General features: G+C 37.6%; 1 protein-coding gene across 1 annotated transcript in view; it reads right to left on the bottom strand.

The window, feature by feature from the left end:
• raver2 (ribonucleoprotein, PTB-binding 2) overlaps positions 1-21889 on the bottom strand; it is a 92438-nt gene that overhangs the window by 55485 nt on the left and 15064 nt on the right. The window contains exon 4 of the mRNA XM_077198705.1: positions 13962-14028. Within this exon, the coding sequence (XP_077054820.1) occupies positions 13962-14028 (67 nt within the window). The remainder of the gene's footprint in view (positions 1-13961; positions 14029-21889) is intronic.

Here is a 21889-nt window from a genome sequence, read left to right as displayed (position 1 = left end):
CACACCTAGTGAAGTAGGCCAGGAAAGGCCAGAACATTGATGGCCTATCAAAAATAATTGGGCAAAATCAGCAGGGCTGTATGTGAGCCCTCATATATTATGAGGCTGAATGAGAATGAAAATGTACGCAGACAGAGAGAGACTTTTATCAAAGACGACTCCCAACGTCGTGGTCACTAAGGCAGCTTGAAATTACTCTACAGACATTTCAACTGCATTAGTCCGAAAGAAAAGTGTCAACTGACAGTTAATAGGTGAGATCTGAGGACTGCAACTGAACTATAGTTGATGCTATTAATAAATGATTAAAAAAAAGAAGCTTATAACAAACACTTTCTTCAGAACACATCCATCCACCTCTTGTTATGCAAAGTGTTCTGAAAAAAAGCATGACGGTACACATAAATATCTCTGAAATCTAAAGTAATGATGTAGGCTATTGGAATAAAATATAGAAAAGTAGATTACTGATTTATCCAAATAAATTATGCTGCCCTTCTTAAAAATCAAGATGATTTCTTTAATGAATATCAAAGGTCCTCTGAGAGAAAAGCCAGTTTTGTGCTTGATTACCAGTATGCATTTTAAATTCTCAGTTCTCCAAAAACATTTAATGCAAATGTCTGATGTCAAAGGAAATGTGTGTAATTTTTTAGATGTTTTTCCTATCCAAGCTTAACTCGCAGAGACAACTATAAGTAAGCCTATCTTAGGATAATTCCCATAAAAATATAAACACTGTGGCTCTTTGGCACTATCAAAACATTGCTATGCGTTTTGTTTTTGGTTTTGTTCAGAGAGGGTCAATAATACCTGGAGAAAGCCAACTGTTAACATTGTTTCAAATGATACATTACATGCAAATTCCAAAATATAGCAATTATTTATGTAGTTTTGCATCAATGTTAACCAGGCCTATTGAGCTGGTGTGGTTTGAGCCTAATCAGCGTAAGCTCTTTTGATCCGTATGTGTCTTCATTATAGGACAGTGCAGTTTAAACAAAAGTCCCATTGTTTAACTTTTTCCCATACCCACCGCATCCATTGTCATTCTGCTGCCTGTCCGGGCCACCAAACATTCCTTCAGAATTCCATCACGTAATGGATGCCCCTATTGAAACAAGTGAGCTTTTTTAGTTCTACTGTATAACTATAGAGGATGGGAAAATCCAGTGCGGCTGACTGTGGGTTCTAAGTGTTAAATTAACAGGCATTGTTTCGTAATGCGCAGCCATTAACAACTGCTTTCAAACTGCGGAGCCAATTTGTTGAGCTCGGTGATGCGGATCTTGAGTAAACTTTGCATAGGAGATGGAAGATAAATATTCATCATTACCTAAAGAGATGAAGCAACAGCACGAAGCAAATCCCTCTACGAGAGTGTGCACCTTCACACACACACACACGTTCTGTTGTTTTGTAATTACAGGGAAAAACATCTTTACAAGCCACTCTTACCACCTCTATTAGAAGCAAAAATAAGAACCAAGTAGACTTCACAAGCATTATTTTACTAGAAAAGCTATGCAGTCATATAAACGGGAGGGGGAGAGGGAGACAGAGGAAGGTGTGATCCCTAATGGTCTTCCCAGACACGGACAATTCAATTAAATGCACTAGTGTGTAGGTTTTCTTGTATTACTTTTTTCTCTGCACTTTTCCCCAACTGCTGTAAGTCTATTCTTCCATATCACTCCTGAGTGCAATAAAGACAGCAGCTCTCAGTGCAGAAACACAAAAACTAAAAGAATAAACCTATGCAGGATTATTACTGATAAAAATGATCATGAATCATGCATTTCCTTTGAAAACCAGAGCTTGATTAGAACTTTATACTTAACAGCTTTATACTAGAGCTTTTGACTAAACATACTAATTCCAGTGGATCCTCAAACTGTCGGCAAAACCACATACAGTAGCTCCACCCGCATAAATCGTGAAAAGTGCTGCACACATTTTGGAGACCGTCTCTGCTTGTTTGCAGTGCAAGGGTAAAAGAACTGGTTTTGCACAGACGTTGTGCAAAGTCAGGGAGGATGTAGAACCGGTCATGTTGGTGTTTTGGCGTACCCGGACTTGGTTCTCGGAGCTCATGCTCCTTGCGACAGCCCCTCCCTGTGGAATAAGGGACGGGGTACAATCTGGCACCCGGGCCTAGACCTCTGGAACCTCCATGTCTGGGCCCCGGACGGGACGCGGAAGACTTGAGTGGGCTATCACCAGCAGTGATAGACATTATCCCTCCATGAGGCAGGCCAATGCTTTCAATTAGAGTTTCAACTGGTGTGCTTCCCGAAAGGAAGACGCACAGATGTGTGCAGTCGGGTCCGTGCTTTCCTTCCTGCAGGACAGGTTAGAGGGTCGACCATCCACTTCTACCCTGCAAATGTATGTGGCCTCCAGAGTGTAACTTTACAAAGCAGTGGATGATAAATCTTTAGGGAAGCACGACCTGACCTCAGGTTCCTCAGATGCACCATGATGATTGAATCCTCCTATGCCACACCTTATTCCCCCATGGGATCTCTCACATTGTGTGGCCACTACATACAGATGTCGTTATCTCAACAAAATGATCTTGTGGCCACAACATATTATCACTTTCCCACAAGTTAATACGTCGTGGTCACAACAAAACTAAGAGAACAGAACATGACCCCTCTACTGTAAGTGAAATTGTGTTTATGAGCATTTTATTGCATTTAATTCTGCAAAACAAAAAAAAGGCTGATTTGATAGGAAGATGGTGCTGATGTAGACAGTAGTTCTAAGTACTGCAAGAAGCCTATGCAAATAGTTCGGACAATGTGCCAATATGAAGTTCATGCTGTGATATTTACATTTTATATAACAGACCATAGGTTCGGATGTTTTGTTAATGGCATTTATACCTGCAAAATAAAAAGGTGATAACTTGCGCTTTCTGATTAAGATATTGAGTGAATGTAGGTAATAGTTCTGGTTAATGAGGGGCCCAGGGTCCTCTGATAGTCTTAAATGCAGCCCTGTCTAGTATATACATCCTATAATTTAACTCAAAAACTTAAATGATTCGTATGTGGATTTAACCAAAGAGTGTAAACACGCTGGCTCTGTGACGCTATCAAAACATTGCTCTGTTTGTTTAAGCCGCCCAAAGATGTCTAATATACCCGGAGAGAGCTATCAGTTATCATCCATTCTCCTGCATGGCAATTACTCGGCTGACGTATGCAACTCTTGAACTATGCAACCTGTTGTCATCTTTGCTTAAAGTTATTTACAGGCCTTGAAAAAGCCCTTGATCACAACACACCTGCAGATCTTTGTAAGATGTGTGTCATCATCTATATCAAGGGGGAAAAGTTACTAATTTATATCATCAGCATTCCACCGACTGAAAAACATCACTCTGAAGAAGAGCTGCTTCCCATTCCAGAGAATCCAAACATTTATAAAGGTGGAGGGCCTGCAGCTGCTAAAAGAGAAAGCTGTCCACCAGCCTTGTTTGGCATTTAAAGGCATGAGTGGTTTTTAACCTCCATAAAGAGGCTTCAGTAAAAGTACAGAGTGTGAAAGCAAATCTGAGCTGATTTTAATAAACTGAGCTTGTCAGGGTGATGCTATATGTCTTTGTGTTTTTTGGTATGTTAATAACATGAGTCTGAGCATAGAGGACCTCCATGTCAGGGTTATTATAGTTAACTAAAACTAAAACAAAACCATAAATAATATTTTTGAAATAAAATAAACATGAAACAAAATGTTTGAACTTTTACGATCTCTTTATGAACTTTTAGAGGCGACAAAATGGTAGTTGCGTGGACTGTCAATGGAGGGACAGAAAGCTCTTAGATTTTATTAAAATATCTTCAAAGATAAACGAAAGTCTTACGGGTTTGGATTGAAACGGCATGAGGGTAAATAAATGATAACAGAATTTTCATTTTTAGGTAAACTAACCCTTTAATGACACTAAAATAACACTGCTCCATATTCTTCCCAAGACACACTTTACAGTTACTTTACTTTATTACTCATTAGCGGTAGATTGAAAAGACCTTACAAAGATTTAGCCATCTCTGAGATCAGTAACAAAGCAGACTTGAGCTTCTAAGAATGGGTTGTTTGAAATGAGAGCTTCCCACTATTGTCACTATTTTTGTTTTGGAAGGCTGCTCTTCCCTGGCAAGCCTTAAAAGCATATGTTCAGATCATTTAGCCTAGGAGCATTCATAATGCAGTACGATGCAACTATAACATGAGCAAGAAGGGGGAGTTGTGTAATTCCCTTACTGTAAGCCTCCAGCATTGGGGGAATATCAGAGCATATTTCAATTCCGGGCTGTAGGCCAGATGAGACAAAAATTATTTTCTGTAGGACTTCTTTTTTTCCCCTCATCTTCCACATCATACAAGCTGTCATCCGTTCTCACATCTCTGATTACTTTCACTCGTTGCAGTCTTTATCAATATTTACTCATTTCTTTTTTACTTTCCACTGCTCTTCAACATAAACTCAAATCAAATCGAAAGAGCAGGTCACATGCTCATTGTTCATCATCATTTTTAAATTGTTCAACTAGTTTCAGGCAAATATTGAAGAGCAAAAGTAGCATTCCAGCTCCTGCAGGCACGCTGGACTCTGATCCGTGACATCAGAGCCTCTGCTGGGGTGCTGGCAGGAGGTGACAAGCCCCGAGCGGCTGGAGGATGAGATCATCATGGTGTTTCACCTTTATCCCTAGATACTGCTAATTAGAGCATGTGGGAATTTTTGTCATGCTGCCAGGGGTTTTAGGCACGACATTTAGCAGGTTAGAATCCCGGTATTACATGAAGGTGCAGGTTGATAATCAGCCTTAGGTTTAGCACTCGACTGTGCAAAATATGTGGACACAGGACATGTGTGAAATATGCAGAAGTAATCACGAATGCTGAGGTTCATTCATTCCGACAGTGGGCACACGTGGTTTGGCTACGGCTGAGAGATATGTTGATATATATATATATATATATATATATAAATGTGTGTGTGTGTATATATATATATGTAGCTTTTTTTGTCTCACTTTATATTAAGTGGCTTAAACTACTATACTTACACCGAAAAATAAGTACAATGTACTTATTGTGTTCATGTTGTATTCTAAAACACTTTTGCTGCTATTGAGGTGGGATACGAGTAAAAAAATAATGGAATAAGGGGATAAGGGAATAGTCAACAGCTGTAATTACACGCAGGTATTTTTAAAATATAAGTTCAATGTAAAAACATGTATGTACACAATAAATACATTGTATCAAATTATTAATTTCAATGTTCAATGTTCTAATTACCACAATTCGCAAATAGGTTTTTATTGTTTTGCTGATTAGTGTTGGAAATGGACTTTTATATCGATATTGCTGGGACCAGGGTTGCTGCACATAAATTATCAAAATCAAAATTAATACCGTACAGGGGTGTGCAAAATTGACAAAAATATATCTCGATATCAAGTTTTGTTGATAATAATTAGATGATATTTTACTGAGTGTGTTTTTGTGCTGGTGCCATGGCTGGTTTAGGCCTGTTGTTGAAAGCTGACTCATGAAGATATTCATATTTTTCATATTCTATGCAGTGGTCAGTTCAGAGCAGTGACAGAAATTAACATTTTTTATTAAGAGGTAATATTTGCCACCATAAATGGATTTTTCAACTGGGCTATATACGGACATTTTTAGATGTATGGATTACCTTTTATGTCAAATTCTAACATTCAAATTAGATTCTATTAGAATAATAACACAATACCACTGTTAACAGTCAAATTAAATCATTAAATCAAAATCCATCTTTGTTTGCAGTGCATAGGTGACACAGAAGCGGCATCAGAACTGGCATTAATACAGTATATTTACACTGCATTTACAATTGCATAAATAAAGCTATGAGATTGTTTTTTATTTATTCAATATTTAAATATGAAATGATTTGTAATTTTAACGTTTTAATTAAATGGTACTTTAAATATGAAACTAAAACCGCCAGTAGGTGGCGACAAGTCACTGCCTTAATAAGTGATTTGAGGGAGTCATTCATTCAACCGATTTGTTCAAACGGCTGATTCGTTTGGGAAAGAAGCAAGTGATGGGCCATTGAATCAGTAAATTGATTAGTTCAAAACGTTGATTTCATGCAAAAAATCATCGCTGTGTGTTGCATTGAGACTCTGCAACGGTTTCATTTTGAAATTCTTGTCTGCGAAATAAAGGGAAAACAAACAATATTGACAATATTGTTTATAAAATGTAACTCAATGTTAATTTATGGTTCATTTAACTGTTGTATAAAATAGATATCACATTTTGTGCACAATTGTGCACAGGAAAACGGCACTCTTGCTCGTGTGAGATCGCATTATAACAACATAATATGATATAAATATAAGACAAAAACTCATTTGGGGACATACCTACAGTATAACTGCACACTGTCACATGACGCAGGGAAAGCATGTCAGCTCGCAGTGCATCGTCCGTACATTGTTAAAATAATGATTACAATGTCATAATAGACAAAACATATCGCAGATCCCTACACACATAAAGAATGAACTTAAATTGAACTGACATTTAACAATTTTCTTCTCCTTTCGCGTGCAGGAGACGGAAGTAATTTGCTGCCGCAAATGATGCGAATTTGTCACGTGAACAAGCAAATCCACAAAGATTGAATAATAAAAAAAAAATATGTATGCTAATTAGATAGTTTTAGTTTGGAAAGTATTAAGATATGTCAAGGTCAAAGTGTCATCTAAAATTTAAGACCTTTTATAAATAAAAATAAGAGTTTTTATGGCCTTAAAGCTCCAGTAGGTAACTTTTGTAAACAAATATTTGTTAAAACTGTCATTATGTCCTGACAGTAGAATATGAGACAGATAATCTGTGAAAAAAATCAAGCAGCTCTGTCTCCTCCCTGTGGTCCTATTGCCATTTGCAGAAATACACCGCTCCAGGTCAGAAACAACCAATCAGAGCCAGGAGGAATGTCTTAGCAGTGTCAATCACGCTTGTGTACGCGCTGATCACCCCTCTCTTGCACAGCGCGAGCGCGTACCGTCGTTCGTGACTCTCCTGTTCGAACTCGTTCATCCAAATGAACAAATCTTTTTTCGAGTCATTTCGTTCATTCAACGAACGAAATGACTCGAAAAAAGATTTGTTCATTTTGAACGAGTCTTTTTCGGAGTCATTTCGTTCATTCAAAGAACGAAATGACTCGAAAAAAGATTTGTTCATTTTGATGAACGAGTTCGAACAGGATCACGAACGTGCATCACAGAACAGAGCAAGGCGAGCATTTGGGCTTATAAAACGTAAAGTTTTTTATTTATTTTTGAAATGACCGATCGTTTCGCTAGATAAGACCCTTATGCATCGTCTGGTATCGTTTAAAGCCCTTTGAAGCTGCACTGAAACTGTCATTTGGTCCTTGAAACGTTTGTGTCCTATTTAAGTCCATTATATGGAGAAAAAGCCTGGAATGTTTTCATCAAAAACCTTAATTTCTTTTCGACTGAAGAAAGAAAGACATTGACATCTTGGATGACATGAGGGTGAGTAAATTATCAGAAAAGGTTTTTTTAAAAGTGAACTAATCCTTTAACGTTATCTTACTAGCTATTTATAACTTATAGAAAGAGTGCAACGTTATAAAGTTACATGTATTGCAAAATAAATAATGATTTGAGGACCAAGTTTGTAGTCAAAGTATGGGCAGGCCATAGTCAATGTAAAGCATATTGTTGATGTTTCGTCCCAATTAGTGAATGTGCCATAACTGTTTATAATCCGCCGTCATCGGTGGTCCTGCTTACTAGCCTGCGCGTTCACGGCAGGCTCTGCTGTGGGGGAGGAGCTGTGGAGGGAGGGCTGTAGCGCAGCAGAGAGCAAGGGGGTTGGACCTGTAAGTTATGCTTGTTCAAATTTTCAGGCTAAGTCAACATTTTCTCAAAACTCCCTACTGCAACTTTAAAGGTGCCATGTGTAAGAATTGAGGTAAAAATTTTCAAAAAATGAGCTACACGCATCAAAAGAATGACAAGAAATAAGGGCGATGATGCCATTAAAAAAATGACGAGTTATAGTGCTGCAGAGATATCAACGTGAATTAGCATGCTAAATTACTAGCCACGGCCCGACAGGTGTCATAATACCAGTTTCGGCCATGGGAGGCGGTATGCGGGCAACACCAGCCAAACCGCAATACACGAATAACTCGCACGGCTTGTGGGCGTACTTGAACCTGATGTGTTTGATAGTTAGCTCTACCCACAGATCCGATTCGGTTTTCACCTGTTATCTACCAGAGCCCGTCTCAACCAAGCTGATGATAAAATGTAACATTAGCTAATTTTATAATGTTTATTAAATTGCTTTCCTGAGGTAAATCTGACATATTTGTTCTCCAGCTATGTTATTGACCTCTGCATGCTGATAAAAAAAAATGATTGGTCTATATTATGTATGAGGAATACATTTTGGTAAGATGTAGTCTACTGTATCTTTCAACAGTGTTCATGTTTTTTTACTATTAGCTAGTAGAGATGATCGGTTCACGTGCGCTAGGAATCTGTTGTGTAACATTTACAAGATTTTTTTATATCATAACTAACCTGCTCTGTCTAGTCTGTCGGTCTCCGTGTCCTCTTTGCTTTGCGATTTTTCTGTGCGTGACAAAATTGATGTGTGGTGCGACTGAGAGCGTGTGAAAAGTTTCAATTGTGTGTGTCTCACAGTGAATTTGTGAGAGTTGGCAGCCCTGATATCGCTAGCTTGGTCAACATCAGCGAATGCTGTCTGTCAAATTAATGTAATTCAAACTAACAATAAAATTGTAATATGAACAAAACGAATATGAACATATTCACTGGTAAAGGTGAAGGGGAGTAGCTTGAAGATGTCATATTTAAAAATCACTTGACATCAACCAGCGTTCCTCTGGAGTCAAAACGTCGTGAAGGTAGGGGCGGAGCAGAGACTATGCCGTTTCTCGTTTGTTACTCTAGAGTAGACCAACTCACTTTCTGGAGCTATACTGCCACCATCTGGTATGGAATATGGAGTATGAATTGATTTTTTGGCGGACATGACACAAGGCACCTTTAAATAAAAAAACATTGAGACTAAGACTTTAAGGATCCGCCGGAACCCCGAGGGACTTTTAGTTTGACAGCGCTGAGAACAGCAACTAATTAAATTCAAATGATTTTATCCATATTGATTTATTGGTAACACTTTACAATTAGTTAACTACATTAGTTAATATGAACTAACAATTTAAAATTCTTCTAAATCATTTATTAATCTTAGTTCATGTTAATTTCAACATTTCTTAATACATTATTAAAATCAAAAGTTGTATCTGTCAATATTATTTAATGGACTAACTGAGCTAACAGGAACTAGGCAATAGTTTTATTTTTATTAACCAACATTAACAAATGATAATAAATACTGTGACAAATGTATTGCTCGTTTTTAGTTAATGTTAGTAAATGCATTAAAAATGTTAACTAATGGGACCTTATTTTAAAGAGTTATTTACTTATATTTTAGTAAATTTTATATGAAATAAAACATTTAATTGAAGCATGTGTTGCTTACTATATTTAAATGAGCATAAATATTGTTCATTAAAATTAAAAAATTATAACATTCCTATTGACCAATCAGATTGTAGTGTTAGGGGCTTGAACAATGTTCTTATCAACCAAAAATGTATCTCGAATTTCAAAGGAAGGGATGACCAACCACAGAAATACTTTTCCAGGACTAACAAAGAACGCTGATCCAGGAACACATCTTTCTTGGCTACATCACTTTGTGCAACTCAGAATAGATTTCACCTCTTATGAACCCCATTACACTGAAGCATTTGAGCTTTGATCATTCATGGTTTTTCATACTGGCATGAAGATAGGCCAAATGATGCTTGAAAATTTGAACTCATCCTTCCACATTTAAAAATAATAATAATAATAATAATAATAATAATAATAATAATAATAATAATAATAATAATAAAATAAGACATTAGAGCAGATTTTTCAACAACATTTCAAAGCAAGTTGCTTGTAGCACTCTGCAAGATGTTGTTAGCTCTACAGATATCATAGCAATTCTAAATGTGAGAACGTTGAAAATTTGGCCAGGTTTGCGTCTTCAATCCTGCACTGAATTTTGATAAAAGGTTTATTGTTCCCATCACAACAATCAAAACATTCAGAGAAAATTGTTGCATTTAGAGGAGCAATTTTCATAACTGCAGTAATTAAAATATTTGAAAACGATTTTACATGTGTTATTTGACTAGCTTTTCATTTCAATATATGCCCAAAGTAAAGGTACATTGTTCGCACCCCATGAACAGGACTAAACATATACTACACCCTTGTGTCCTGAACTGAGACGGTAAAGGTTGTGCCAAATTTAGGCAGTCTGTAAAAGGTATGCGCACGTGCCATTTGCTTACATTTTCAAGGTCTGGAGGAGTGTGAATGAATGTATTCGCATTTTTGTTCAGTCCTGTCAGTTGACATAGTTTTCCTAGGGTCTTTACCATGATGGTAGTTGAACAAACTCAGGGTTACAGGATTGGTTTCAAGTTAACAAAACCGAACCAATTCAATCAGGCTTTGTTTGTACCATTACGCTGTAGATGCTGTACTATGAGTTGAAATAGAAAAAAAAACTGGACGAGTGACATTATTGCATCAGACATGTGTCACTTTGCTCACAGCTGATTGGTTCAATCTCGGTTTGAAATTTCTTTAGCCGTGGAGTATAAATTACTATGGCGATGGACACCACTAAAAGCCGAGCCACTTTTATGGTGCCTAAAGCCCAGGGTTGGCTTAAAGGGGTCATATGATGCAATTTCTTGTTTTCCTTTTTCTTCAGTGTGTTATGTTGCTGTTTGTGCATGTAAAAGATCTGCAGAGTTACAAAGCTCAAAGTCTCAAACCTAAAGAGATACTCTTTTAAAATTTAAGGCTCAGCCACGCCTTCCTAAAACGCTTCGTTCAAACACGCCCCCACAAATCTACGTCAGTGTGTGGGGGCAGAGTTTCATAACACCGCCCAAATGTATACGCAAAGAAAGAAGGCGTAACTTTTATTTTCGCTGTATTATTGTTGCCGCCGGCGCTACCAAGTCGTTAGACTGTGTTTTTCCTGTCATTATTGCTTTGGGAGTTGATGTTCCAAATATGGTAAGGGGCGTGACATTTCCGTCACACGCTTAAGGTTTTTGGGCCAATCACAATGCATTGGAACGCTGGCCAATCAGAGCACACAACGCTTTTTTGAACGATCTTTAAAAATCAACGCGTTTCAGGAAGGCTGGGCATAGAGAAGCAACAATAATGTACAGTATATGTAAAATAATTACTTTTTTAAACCTAAAACCACGTGTGTAAACACATTGCATTAAACCAAGTACACGAAATAATGTTCTTTTTAGAACCGTGATATGACCCCTTTAAACTAAACTGAAAGGGTAGCCCACTTAAACCGGCTTCATGGTATAGGCCCCTAGTCTGTGTCTGTTTGATTCATTATGCATGTCGTCCAATTAATTAGCTTATAAGTTCCCTAATTTGTTCTAGTATTTAAACTCCCTGTGTTCTTGCAGTCCTTGTCCTGTCTCATCAATGTTGAGGTGTTTTGAATCCGTTTCCCTGAGTTTTCCTGAGTATTTTTGAATTAAAGACTGTTTCCTGGATTATTCCTGTCGTGCGCTTTGTTCAAAACAACTGTGTTCTTCAAACCTGTGAACTATCAGTACCAGTTCCAAGTGAACAAGCCTTTCCTCTTTTTCCTCTAATTACTTAAACTGAAACAATGAAATACACGTTATGCTTGACTTCAAAATATTTTTGTTTATCATCCTTTATTTATCTATTTAGCATATGTTAGACTTAAAGGGATACTTCAGGATTTAGCATTAAGCTTTGCATCAGTAGAAAACCAGTAGTATTTTTGAATTGCCGTGCTTCCCCCCCTCATATCCCCCTGATATGAGAGATTTATGTATTTTTATTCTGGGAAAAATCCTCCGATGACGCAAAAATCATCATTTTGCGTCATCGGAGGATTTTTGGGCCAGAGGCTTAAAACTACAGCCAGTACTAGTAGCTAGTTCCGCATGTTTTCACCAAGCCCATATGGGGCGGGATCTCACTCACAGAAAGTAAAGATAGTGTCAGCCATCTTTCTGTTGAAGCTAAGCTAACAGGCTCTTGCTCTGTGTAGAAAGTTTGTATAGTAGTCTAATCACGATTTACGAGTTTTGAAGTTGAAATAGCAGAAGGGGATTTCGAAGATCTGTTGCGCGAATCTGATGCTCGCGGCTACCTGTACGAGCCGCAATACAGCGACGAACAGTTTCGGGAGATGGAGGAACAAGAGGCGGCCGGAGCAGCTGCTGCAGCAGGGGAGCAAGACCTGACTCGAGCCCGGCCAGACTCCAGCTGGGGCGGACTGGTGGTGTCAGTGCTCTCGCTGTGCGCCTATGGAAACAGATAGAGAGTCCTATTGCTGTCGCGAATTTCAGTGATGTCATTTTCTTCTGGACGAAATTGGAAACGCCAGCCAAAGCCCGCAGGGACAAATGGACGGCTTAGTGTAAAGTGAGTATTTGGTTTGTTTTTCTTTTTTTTACTAAGACGTAATGAACAGAGTTTGGACTTTTGGAGTTTGGACTCTCGGCATTATCACAATGTTCTTCACGCGTAGTCAGCTGAGCTGTTGTTGTTATATTTACTATGCTAGCATACTGTATGTGCAAATAGTTCGCATTGCTAACGTTGTGCTTAACGTTACTGTTTTGTAGAAAATATCGCCGACGCCTAACAGCCTACCGTCACTTTATGGAATGGGTCCTGCAAGGCGAGGGACATAGTAAAGGCAATCGTCTTGTTTTGTCCACCTGTGTTGTCCAGGATATAAGACGGACATATCCAGCCTCCTGACGGGCAATATTGTGAATAAGGAAACAGCTGAAGCTCTGGAAGAGCTTTGAGTGTAAAAGTGTTAATATTCTTTATATTTTTAATTAAAAGTTATAACTCACATTGGTTGTGGTTCTTTTTATAAACCTTTACTGTTACTAGAGTATGTATTAGCCTAGAGAATGTGTGGAATTTTTTTTCGGATACTGCCGCCTGTAACCGGTAGGCGTGGTTAGGGAGCAAAGCAAGTGCATTCTGGGAGTTGTTGTCTTTCAGCCACATGAGTAAAAAATACATTTTCTGCCTTTTCTCACTCTAGAATGCTTCAATTTCAAAAATAATTTCACATTTCTACTATATAAATGATCACTATTAAATACACATTCATCTTCCCAGAGCTGAAGTATCCCTTTAAAATGATTTTTCTGCATGGATGAAAATTACAAGCTTAGTTTGTTTTGGAAGTAACCCTGAGCTTTCCAATTGTCTGAAATGCAGTTGAAATAGCAGCTCTTTGTGATGTATTAGATCATCATTGTAAGTGATGGACTGAAGTTAAAATATTACATTTTATTCATTTATATTATTATGAAGTTAAAATTATACGTGAAATCTAAAATGCACCTGTTCATTTGATTCAATATTTAATCTGGAACAGAAATAGAAATGGACAAATCAGCACTGTGACAGAATGTACAAACTCAAATAACCTCAAAGCTTCAATTTACTTCAAAGGAGCAGGCAACATATTTGCAGTTAGAGAGCTGAGAATCTCCATCAAGACAATTCTCTGTAAGTGCTCATTCACCACTACAGGAAATTAAGATCTCAGGTGCACTAAGTAGGCAAATGTGTGGTGGGGTTCTGTTTTTTTTCTTTCTTTTTTTTTCTTTTGAGAGGTCTGGATTCTGATGGCTGAGATGGAAAAGAACCATTAGAAACATGAGAGCAGAAGGATGACTGAAGGAGGCCAATTACCTGTTCCTTTGTTCCGGTCCACAAAACAGTATTTGAGTTCGTACTCTCTCAGAATTTCATGGACCTCCTAGGATTAATGAAAAAGAAAGAAAAAGTGAGAAAATTAATTCCACACTGTATGTAGATTATGTATAAATAAAGAGTGAGAGAATAAAGCTGTGTTTGTTTTTTCGTTGTAAAAATTAAATTATATTATACTAAACAGTTAACCGTTAACAGTTAGTTCCTCAAATTTTATTGGCTGAGCGTTGTTCCTCTTTCATTTACTGGTGAGTAAATGGAAAACCCGAAGTGGAGCAAGAGCTAAATTTGTGAATAAGCTATATACTAAACTAATAGTGTAAAATAAAATAAATTGTGGCAGGGATAGACCGTAACACTCTATATTTATACACTATACAATGCACATTTAAAAAAACACTATTACGTCACCAAAATACACTACATAGTACATTGATATGCTACAATAATCTCTCTGTAGCAAGGAATCATTCTGAAAAGTAAGAAGTTGGAACACTATAGACCTTATGTAGCCCCGCCCCTTTTCAGCGCTGCGCTCGTTGTCTTTTGACTTCCGGTCTGTATTTTCACAGCGATCTTGCATAGGTATGAATGAACTGCTCGTAAAAAAATTCCCGGTCAACATTTGTTAAGAAATCTGCTTTACAATGCTTATGATAAACATTACAATGCTCATGATAACTTTTGTTAACTCTACAATAAGTAAATCCACTTCACCAGCTAATTACTCCTGGACAGCGATGCCATAGAAATATACAGAGCGACCGCAAAAACGGAAGTTCAAAGACAATATTCTAAAGATGACGGCGCCCACGTTTCTCTGGTGCATAAGGTCTATTGCAGTCAAAATTTAAACAAAATATTATAGCCTCATACTAGGGATTTGAAAAGATGCATAACTGGTTTAACAAGGTATTAACTTTATAGGGCAATAATTTCTCATGCATGCATATACATATCGTATAGGGCTGATGATTTCATTTGTGTGAGGACTGAAGAGGAAAGAATGTTGGCACATTATGTGAGTAATGTCACATTTGGCTTCCAGCCATCATTTAAAGAGAATCTGAAACACAAAAAAATATCTCTTTCAGAAGGGTTTCTTCATTATCTAAAATCAAATAAAAGGTCATAAACGTTCTTTTTTTTCTGGTGAAACGCATAAGAAAAAATATCATCAGAGAAATATCATTAAAAACTCAGAGATTTAGTAATAATAAATCCAGTGAGTGATCATCCGAATATATAGGGCCTTGTACAAACAAATGTTTGTTCACCGTTATGAAAATAGATACAATTAAGGTGTGGCCAAGAAAAAAGGGTTCCCAACTGCAGCCACACAAAGAAACAGTGTCCGATGTCATCCATCAGATAAACACACAAATGCTGTCTCATAAATCTCTTCCTCTTCCCTTTTATGCACACAGCAGGCCCTGCTGTCACATCTCGAACATGTGTAAAGAGAGATAACCCAGAAGAACACACACAGGCTTTGTGTTTTCTCTAGCAGGTCATAAGGAATATCCAGAAGGACACACTTGAATTATTACAAAGGGACTTCTGGAATCGGCAGGGGAAACGGCATACAGAAACAGTGTGCGACGTTTTCACTGCGACGTGTACTTTCATGTAAAGCTGCCAGTCTATCGAACTTTCACAATGATTTTACTGAGTGTGTCATTAGACCAGTTTCATGATTCTGTCAAGAAACTTGTGAATATAATAGTTAAAGTGTTTGTTCAGCCAAAAATTTAAATTCTGTCATTGATAACACATCCTCATGTCGTTCCAAACCCATAAGACCTTCGTTCGTCTTTAGAACACAAATGAATGAAACAATATCTTTACTACCTTACTATAGGGGGGTCAGAAAGCCCAAAAATATCTTCATTTGTGTTACGAAGATGAACGAAGGTCTAATGGATTTGGAACGACATGAGAATAAGTAATTAATGACAGAAATTTCATTTTTGGGTGAACTATTCCTTCAAGAAAGAACTTTTCATCTCCATGGTGGATCATTTCAAAACTGATCAGTGATTGATAATCTCCTTTTAAACTACTCCAGAGCAAATACAAAAATATTGCTCATTTTTAAAATTGAATAAACAAACAATAATTTAATAAAAATAATAGTTTCTGCTAGCTAGCCCTACTTTGATGAGATTTCAGCAGAAAATAAAACACTTTAAGACACTTATAAAGCCTCAAAATATACTTTGTTACTTTGCTATGAACATTTCGTCATTAGCATAGCGCACGCATACTGTACGGACGTTTTTATATCAGTGTGTACTCTGTAAGCTCAGCTCATAAATGTGCCTTGAATTATTTTTTAGCTGGCCCACAAGGTGACAAAACTGGCCCGGGCCATTGTTTCACATTCTAAAAAGAAACAGAAAAGTCAGAACTGCAACAACAACAAACTACTGGAGACCCCAACAACATTAGACGCCTGCATTGACAAGCAATGTATAAGGAGTTTATAGACCCCCTGTGGTGAAGAAAATCTAGTTTTTAATGTTGTTTATATGCTTTTGTTTTAATATGCTCTAAGACAATCCTTCCGCATTTTTTCTCCTTAAAACTGAGGTGTACTAAACTCAGACTCAAAAACACGGTATAAAACCACCTGTTTCCTACCGTCACAAACATGTAACCAATCCCGTCAACGTGCTGGACGGGGCTTCTCCACAGTGAGCAAAGAACACCTGTTAGGTGTGTGGACACTAACTCTGGATTGACAATATAAATTTTTCGAATTTAAATCAGTAATTATGTGGTTTCTTAAATCTAAAATATTTTAGTCTGTGCAGTTTTCTATTGATGCATGAACAAAACTTCTCTAAACATATGTAGCGCGCCTGCCATCCGATAATCGTAAAAAAGCTTTGTTACTTCTAATATGAAGCAAAGACTTAACTTTAAAATTCTGTCGATTTTATTATGAAATTTAAACAATAAAACATTGTTTTAATAGGGAGCGACAGATCACTGTAGTTCACTCAGTTCAAGCGGCAGCACGGATCAAGCGCATATGTAAACAATAAACAATAAACCCATCATAATATCTCTCTTCTTTACTACTAGCTACAGCACAAAATAAACATGGTTGAACACCAGAAGGTGTTTTGAAAGATACATTACAACTTACCAAAATTAATCCTGTCTCATGCATTCACTCAATCAATGTTTCAACAGGGGAAAGTAAATAAAACAGCTTAGGCTATACAATGTCACCTAATGTTACATTTTCCTCAGGAAAGCTATCCAATGTCCATAAACTCATTAGTTAGCTAGAAACAAATAACTATATAGAAGAGCATTTTGCTAAATATATGGAGTGTATCACATAACCTGATAATGATGTCTTCGTTATTTAATGTATGTTTGAATAAATCTGTCATAAAAACAAGTTATTACAGTTTATTTTCACTTAAATGTTTATATTTAACAAACAAACTGGAATAGAAAACATTATTTTAAAAAGTTGATATACAAACGTATTCTGTGCAAGTTAAACTCCGTTTTAGCTATTTGAGTGTTGATTATTAATTACATTTTATTAATTAATTAATTATTACTTTAATAACTTGTTTTCAGTTTCGGTTTTCAGCCAAGTGCATCCTGAATTTTCATTTGCGGTCCAGATTTTTCATTTCGGTGCATCCCTACTTTTTATGATGTTCAAGACAGATGATTTTTAGAAGGCAGCTGTCTGATTCTGAGATGGTGAACGGGAACATGGTTTGTGTAACACATTATTAGCTGTTTGATCATGTAGTCAAACCAAAGGCTAATCATATCAATTACCGCTGAGTGTAAAGAGCGATACATTAAATGCATTATCATTCTGATACATCGCCTTGTAGACGACCATCATGTATAATTCTCTCTTCCTCTTCTTCTTCCGGACCAGTTTCTGGTTCAGACATAGCCTACGGCTGAATTAAACCGATATTTCCACTTGCCACTATGTAGTGTTTACTACAGTTGACGGAGTGGATCAGGTAGTCCGAGCTGGTGTGGGACTAATTTGCATATTCATGGTTCTGCGTTTACTAAAGGAAGCAAGGGTGTAGTTACATTCAAGCTGTTTTAAAGAAATTATTTTCAAAGCAATATTTTTTTAAATATGTCATTTTGATTATCAAAGATGAGTTTTAAGAGATAAAATTAAAGACAGCAGGAGGACTTCAGCACAACTCTAAAAACACAGACATTTTATCTCTGGAGAGTAACAGCACAGAGTCAGACACTGGATGACATTTTTTAGTGTTTGTCAACCACATGGTATCAAATTGGAGTATGCTTTCAAAAGCTAAGCCTATGCGTTTGTATGTCCACAAACACTATATTTGTCTCAGAACTGAAGTATAATTTGGACTTAAAAGGGTTTTGTGTGAACTCTGCCTTTTTTTAAATGGTATTTTTTTTTTTATAGTAAACGGACACTCAACCACTCAAGCAAGCTCTCTGAGCTTCCATTTACCATATTTGATGTGCTCTATTTATATTCGAGTACACTAATTTAAAAAATCCTCAATTTCAATTTACCCGTGTTGAGTAACCGGCAAAATACTGGAAGTGGTGCATCCCATGGACGAGAATCTATGAACCACATTATTAGACTGTCTTCTAAGGCTGCATGTTGTATTAAAACCATTTTTTTTAAACATACTACAGCATAGATAATGATATTGAGAATTCACAAAGACTACGATTCAATTAAATGAATGCTGGTTTAATATGTATATGCACTTTAATTATTTACATGCACCTCAGAGCAGCTCCGTTCACAGTAAATGCTGCTCCATATGAACTGTTATTATTTACATTGCTTATAACATAAATCTGGGAACGCAATGTGTGCCATTTCATTAGATTTGTAATGTAAATCATTTATAAACTTCTGCCAACACAAGAGAATACATCATTGTGTTACTGAAAATATACAAACAGTTAATCATAATTTCAATTGTGGAATACACCTGTTGGGTGCTTTCATCAATTCCCTTTAAGGTAACCATAGCTTTCAGCCAGAAGCAGATATCATCAGGTGGTACCCAACCTTCCTTTAGTGTTTCGACCCTTAACCACAAAACTTTCCAGTTGGTGGGTCGGCAGTGGTGGCCAAATTACTGCCCATCTGCTTCTGGCTTCCAGCTGTCTTCCTCTCTCTTACTACATATCCAGCATGAAGCTCTTTCAGCCTCCTCTCCCATCCTACGAGAGTCGCTTTTTGCTTTGTTCATCCATGCATAAAGCTAACAACAGCCACCATGCTGATTTGGCAGGCAAGCCTCTGCACCCTACTTCCACGGGGAACAGCCATGCCTGCCATCCCTTGCTCCCATACAGCGGTTCCCCACAGCGCCGCTCGTCCAGAGAGTAGTGTGACTACAAAGGCTACTTTGGATTCTTCGGTGGGGAACGATGACGGCTGGAGAGCAAAAAACAGTGAGCATTTAGTCAGGAATGCACGACACAGTTGTGGCTCACCCGAATAGGCAGCAGGAGGAGGTAGACGAGGCTCCGGACTGTTGGAAGGCTGGGCGGGGGTAGAACAGCGGGTGGTGGATTAGGTGCAGTGGTCCCGTGGGCAGACTCGACTCTCAGCTGTTGTAACTGGGAGGAGAGTTCTGCCATCTGCGCCACCAAGGTCTGAACAGCACGACCGGTTGCAGTGATTTGTTCGTCCTGTCGATCAACGATCAACGTGCGTTGTTCTTGGACTGTTGGAAGTCTGTCGACCCCAGGCCTTGGCGTCCTATGCAGGGATTGTCACGCAACTTCAGTGAGCTTTCTGCCTGTTCAATGGCTGAGCTGACTGCACATTTACGGCCTGATCTTGTTATGATGCCTGCTTGCTTTCCCTGGACGTCTTTGGAATCTCTCAGACTTAGCGCGACTCTGCATTTTGCCACCTCGAACTCCTCCACGACAGATGACAGAGGGAGCTGGAGCTGTCCTGAACGGATGTAGGGTTACCGAAGAGAAGTTTGGGGGATCCCCAACCATCTCCACAGGTGCTTGTTGGTTTTCCTCTCGATGCCTTCTATAACTGTTATGGATAACTCATAGACTGTGAGGAGCCAAATAAGCCTGGTACAGCCAGGTTTTAAATTTTCCGGGGAGTCTGGACCTATCGATCTTCTTCAAACATTCTTCGGTTTGCTTCACAGCGTCTGCAAAATTACCACCATCTTTCAGTGATGCATTGAACCACTTTCCCAAGCTATTTATTGGGCTGTGCTCAATGAATGGAATGACCTCGCCTTGAACTTGGGAGTCCAAACGTATTCGTGACTCTGATCACCTTCCTGATCACCAGCCTTCTGGACTTCCTGGCCTTGATTGGCAACCTTGCCCAAGTGTCTACGTATGCCAGGGTTTTCAGTACCTTTTCCAGTAACATAGTGCATGTTTTGATGTTCATTTTCTTGCTCAAGAAATGACAGTGGCTGTGGCATTTCTATCATAAAGAAGTGGCCAAATATTATAGATTAAGTAAACATTTGTATTGAAAATGATGTTTGGCCAATATTAAACAAGGATTTAATCTGCAGTAAAGTGTAACAACAACAGGCTGCCCTCTGCAAGCATTTTCTGTTATACATAATATACATAAAATGATACTTTATATATTGTATTTTAACAGCTTTGTTCTATAAAACCATATGTTTAGGTCTACTTGTTTTTGATACTTTATTTGAACCAAATATTATTGCCTCATTGTTATACATGTATTTTAAGTCATTTTAAAGGTGTGGGTCTTTTCTTAGGTTTATTTTGACTACCACAAAAAATACCAGATTACTCGATTAGCCTAATCGTCAAAATAATCAACCAATTACTCTATTATCTAAATAATCATCTGTGACAGCTATCGTGTCTCTTCAAAAGAATGGGTTAAACCGCTTAATTCCTATATTACATTTACAAATTGTTAGACCTTTTTGAATCCTCAAAGTTTTGTTTACATGACAGAACTGTCAGGTTTAATTAATAAATATTGTCATTTGAAGATTAATGAATGTTCTATGGGTTTTGAAAGAAATAAGAAATGAGGGTGAGTAAATTATGACAGAATGTTCATATTGGGGTGAACTAACCCTTTAATTATACCTTTATGGTTTTGTTTATTTTTTTATCTTTCAGGAGGTTTGACAGGCCCAGCCCCAGATCACTACATTTCACTGTATAGACAATAACAGCTTGGATATTCTTCAAAACTTCTCTTTTTGTGTTCCACAGAAGAAAGAAAGTAACATGATTTTGAGTAAATGAGAAGAGAACTAGACTAATATGAGTATTTGAATTTACTTGAATACTGCTCGTAATATATTCATCACCATCAATATGTCTTAAAACCAATTAAAATTGAGTAGACAGCACAAACATACATTTAATCTACTATACAGTATGCATGAACTAAATTTTCTTCAGCTTCAAATTCTGTAAAGTAGCCTACAACTTTGGTAAATGGATGAACATTTAGTCTAATTCACTTTCTTTGCCATTTCTAAGAGCAAAGCATTCCCCCCCTCTCCCTCTAGACAGAGTCAACAAGACACTTTCCACACAATGAAGTCTGCCTCAGTTATGGCTTTCTCTTAACACATGGATTGTAATGGCCCATAAATGGCCAGAAAGCCTGAGTAAGCATCCGGATACCATTAGATATAGATCACTATGTCAGGACCAGCATCGGCCGCTATGATTCAACTAAACATCTGGGATGGTTGAAAGCTAACAGAACAAATGGAGGTTACTGCCCTTGATTAATGTCCCTACGCATGTTCCCCAATCAAGCACAGTTCATGCTGAAAGACGGTCTGCATTAACAAGAGGATTTAAAACTAAAAGAGGGAAGTTAAAACTAAAAGAGAGAGAAATTTATCAGT

The sequence above is a fragment of the Siphateles boraxobius genome, unplaced genomic scaffold, assembly GCF_051911475.1.
Source record: "Siphateles boraxobius isolate OS27281-9 unplaced genomic scaffold, OSU_SipBor_1 41, whole genome shotgun sequence".
Lineage (NCBI taxonomy): Eukaryota > Metazoa > Chordata > Actinopteri > Cypriniformes > Leuciscidae > Siphateles > Siphateles boraxobius.
Note: the sequence above shows the minus strand (reverse complement) of the source record. Positions and strands in the feature narration are given on the sequence as shown.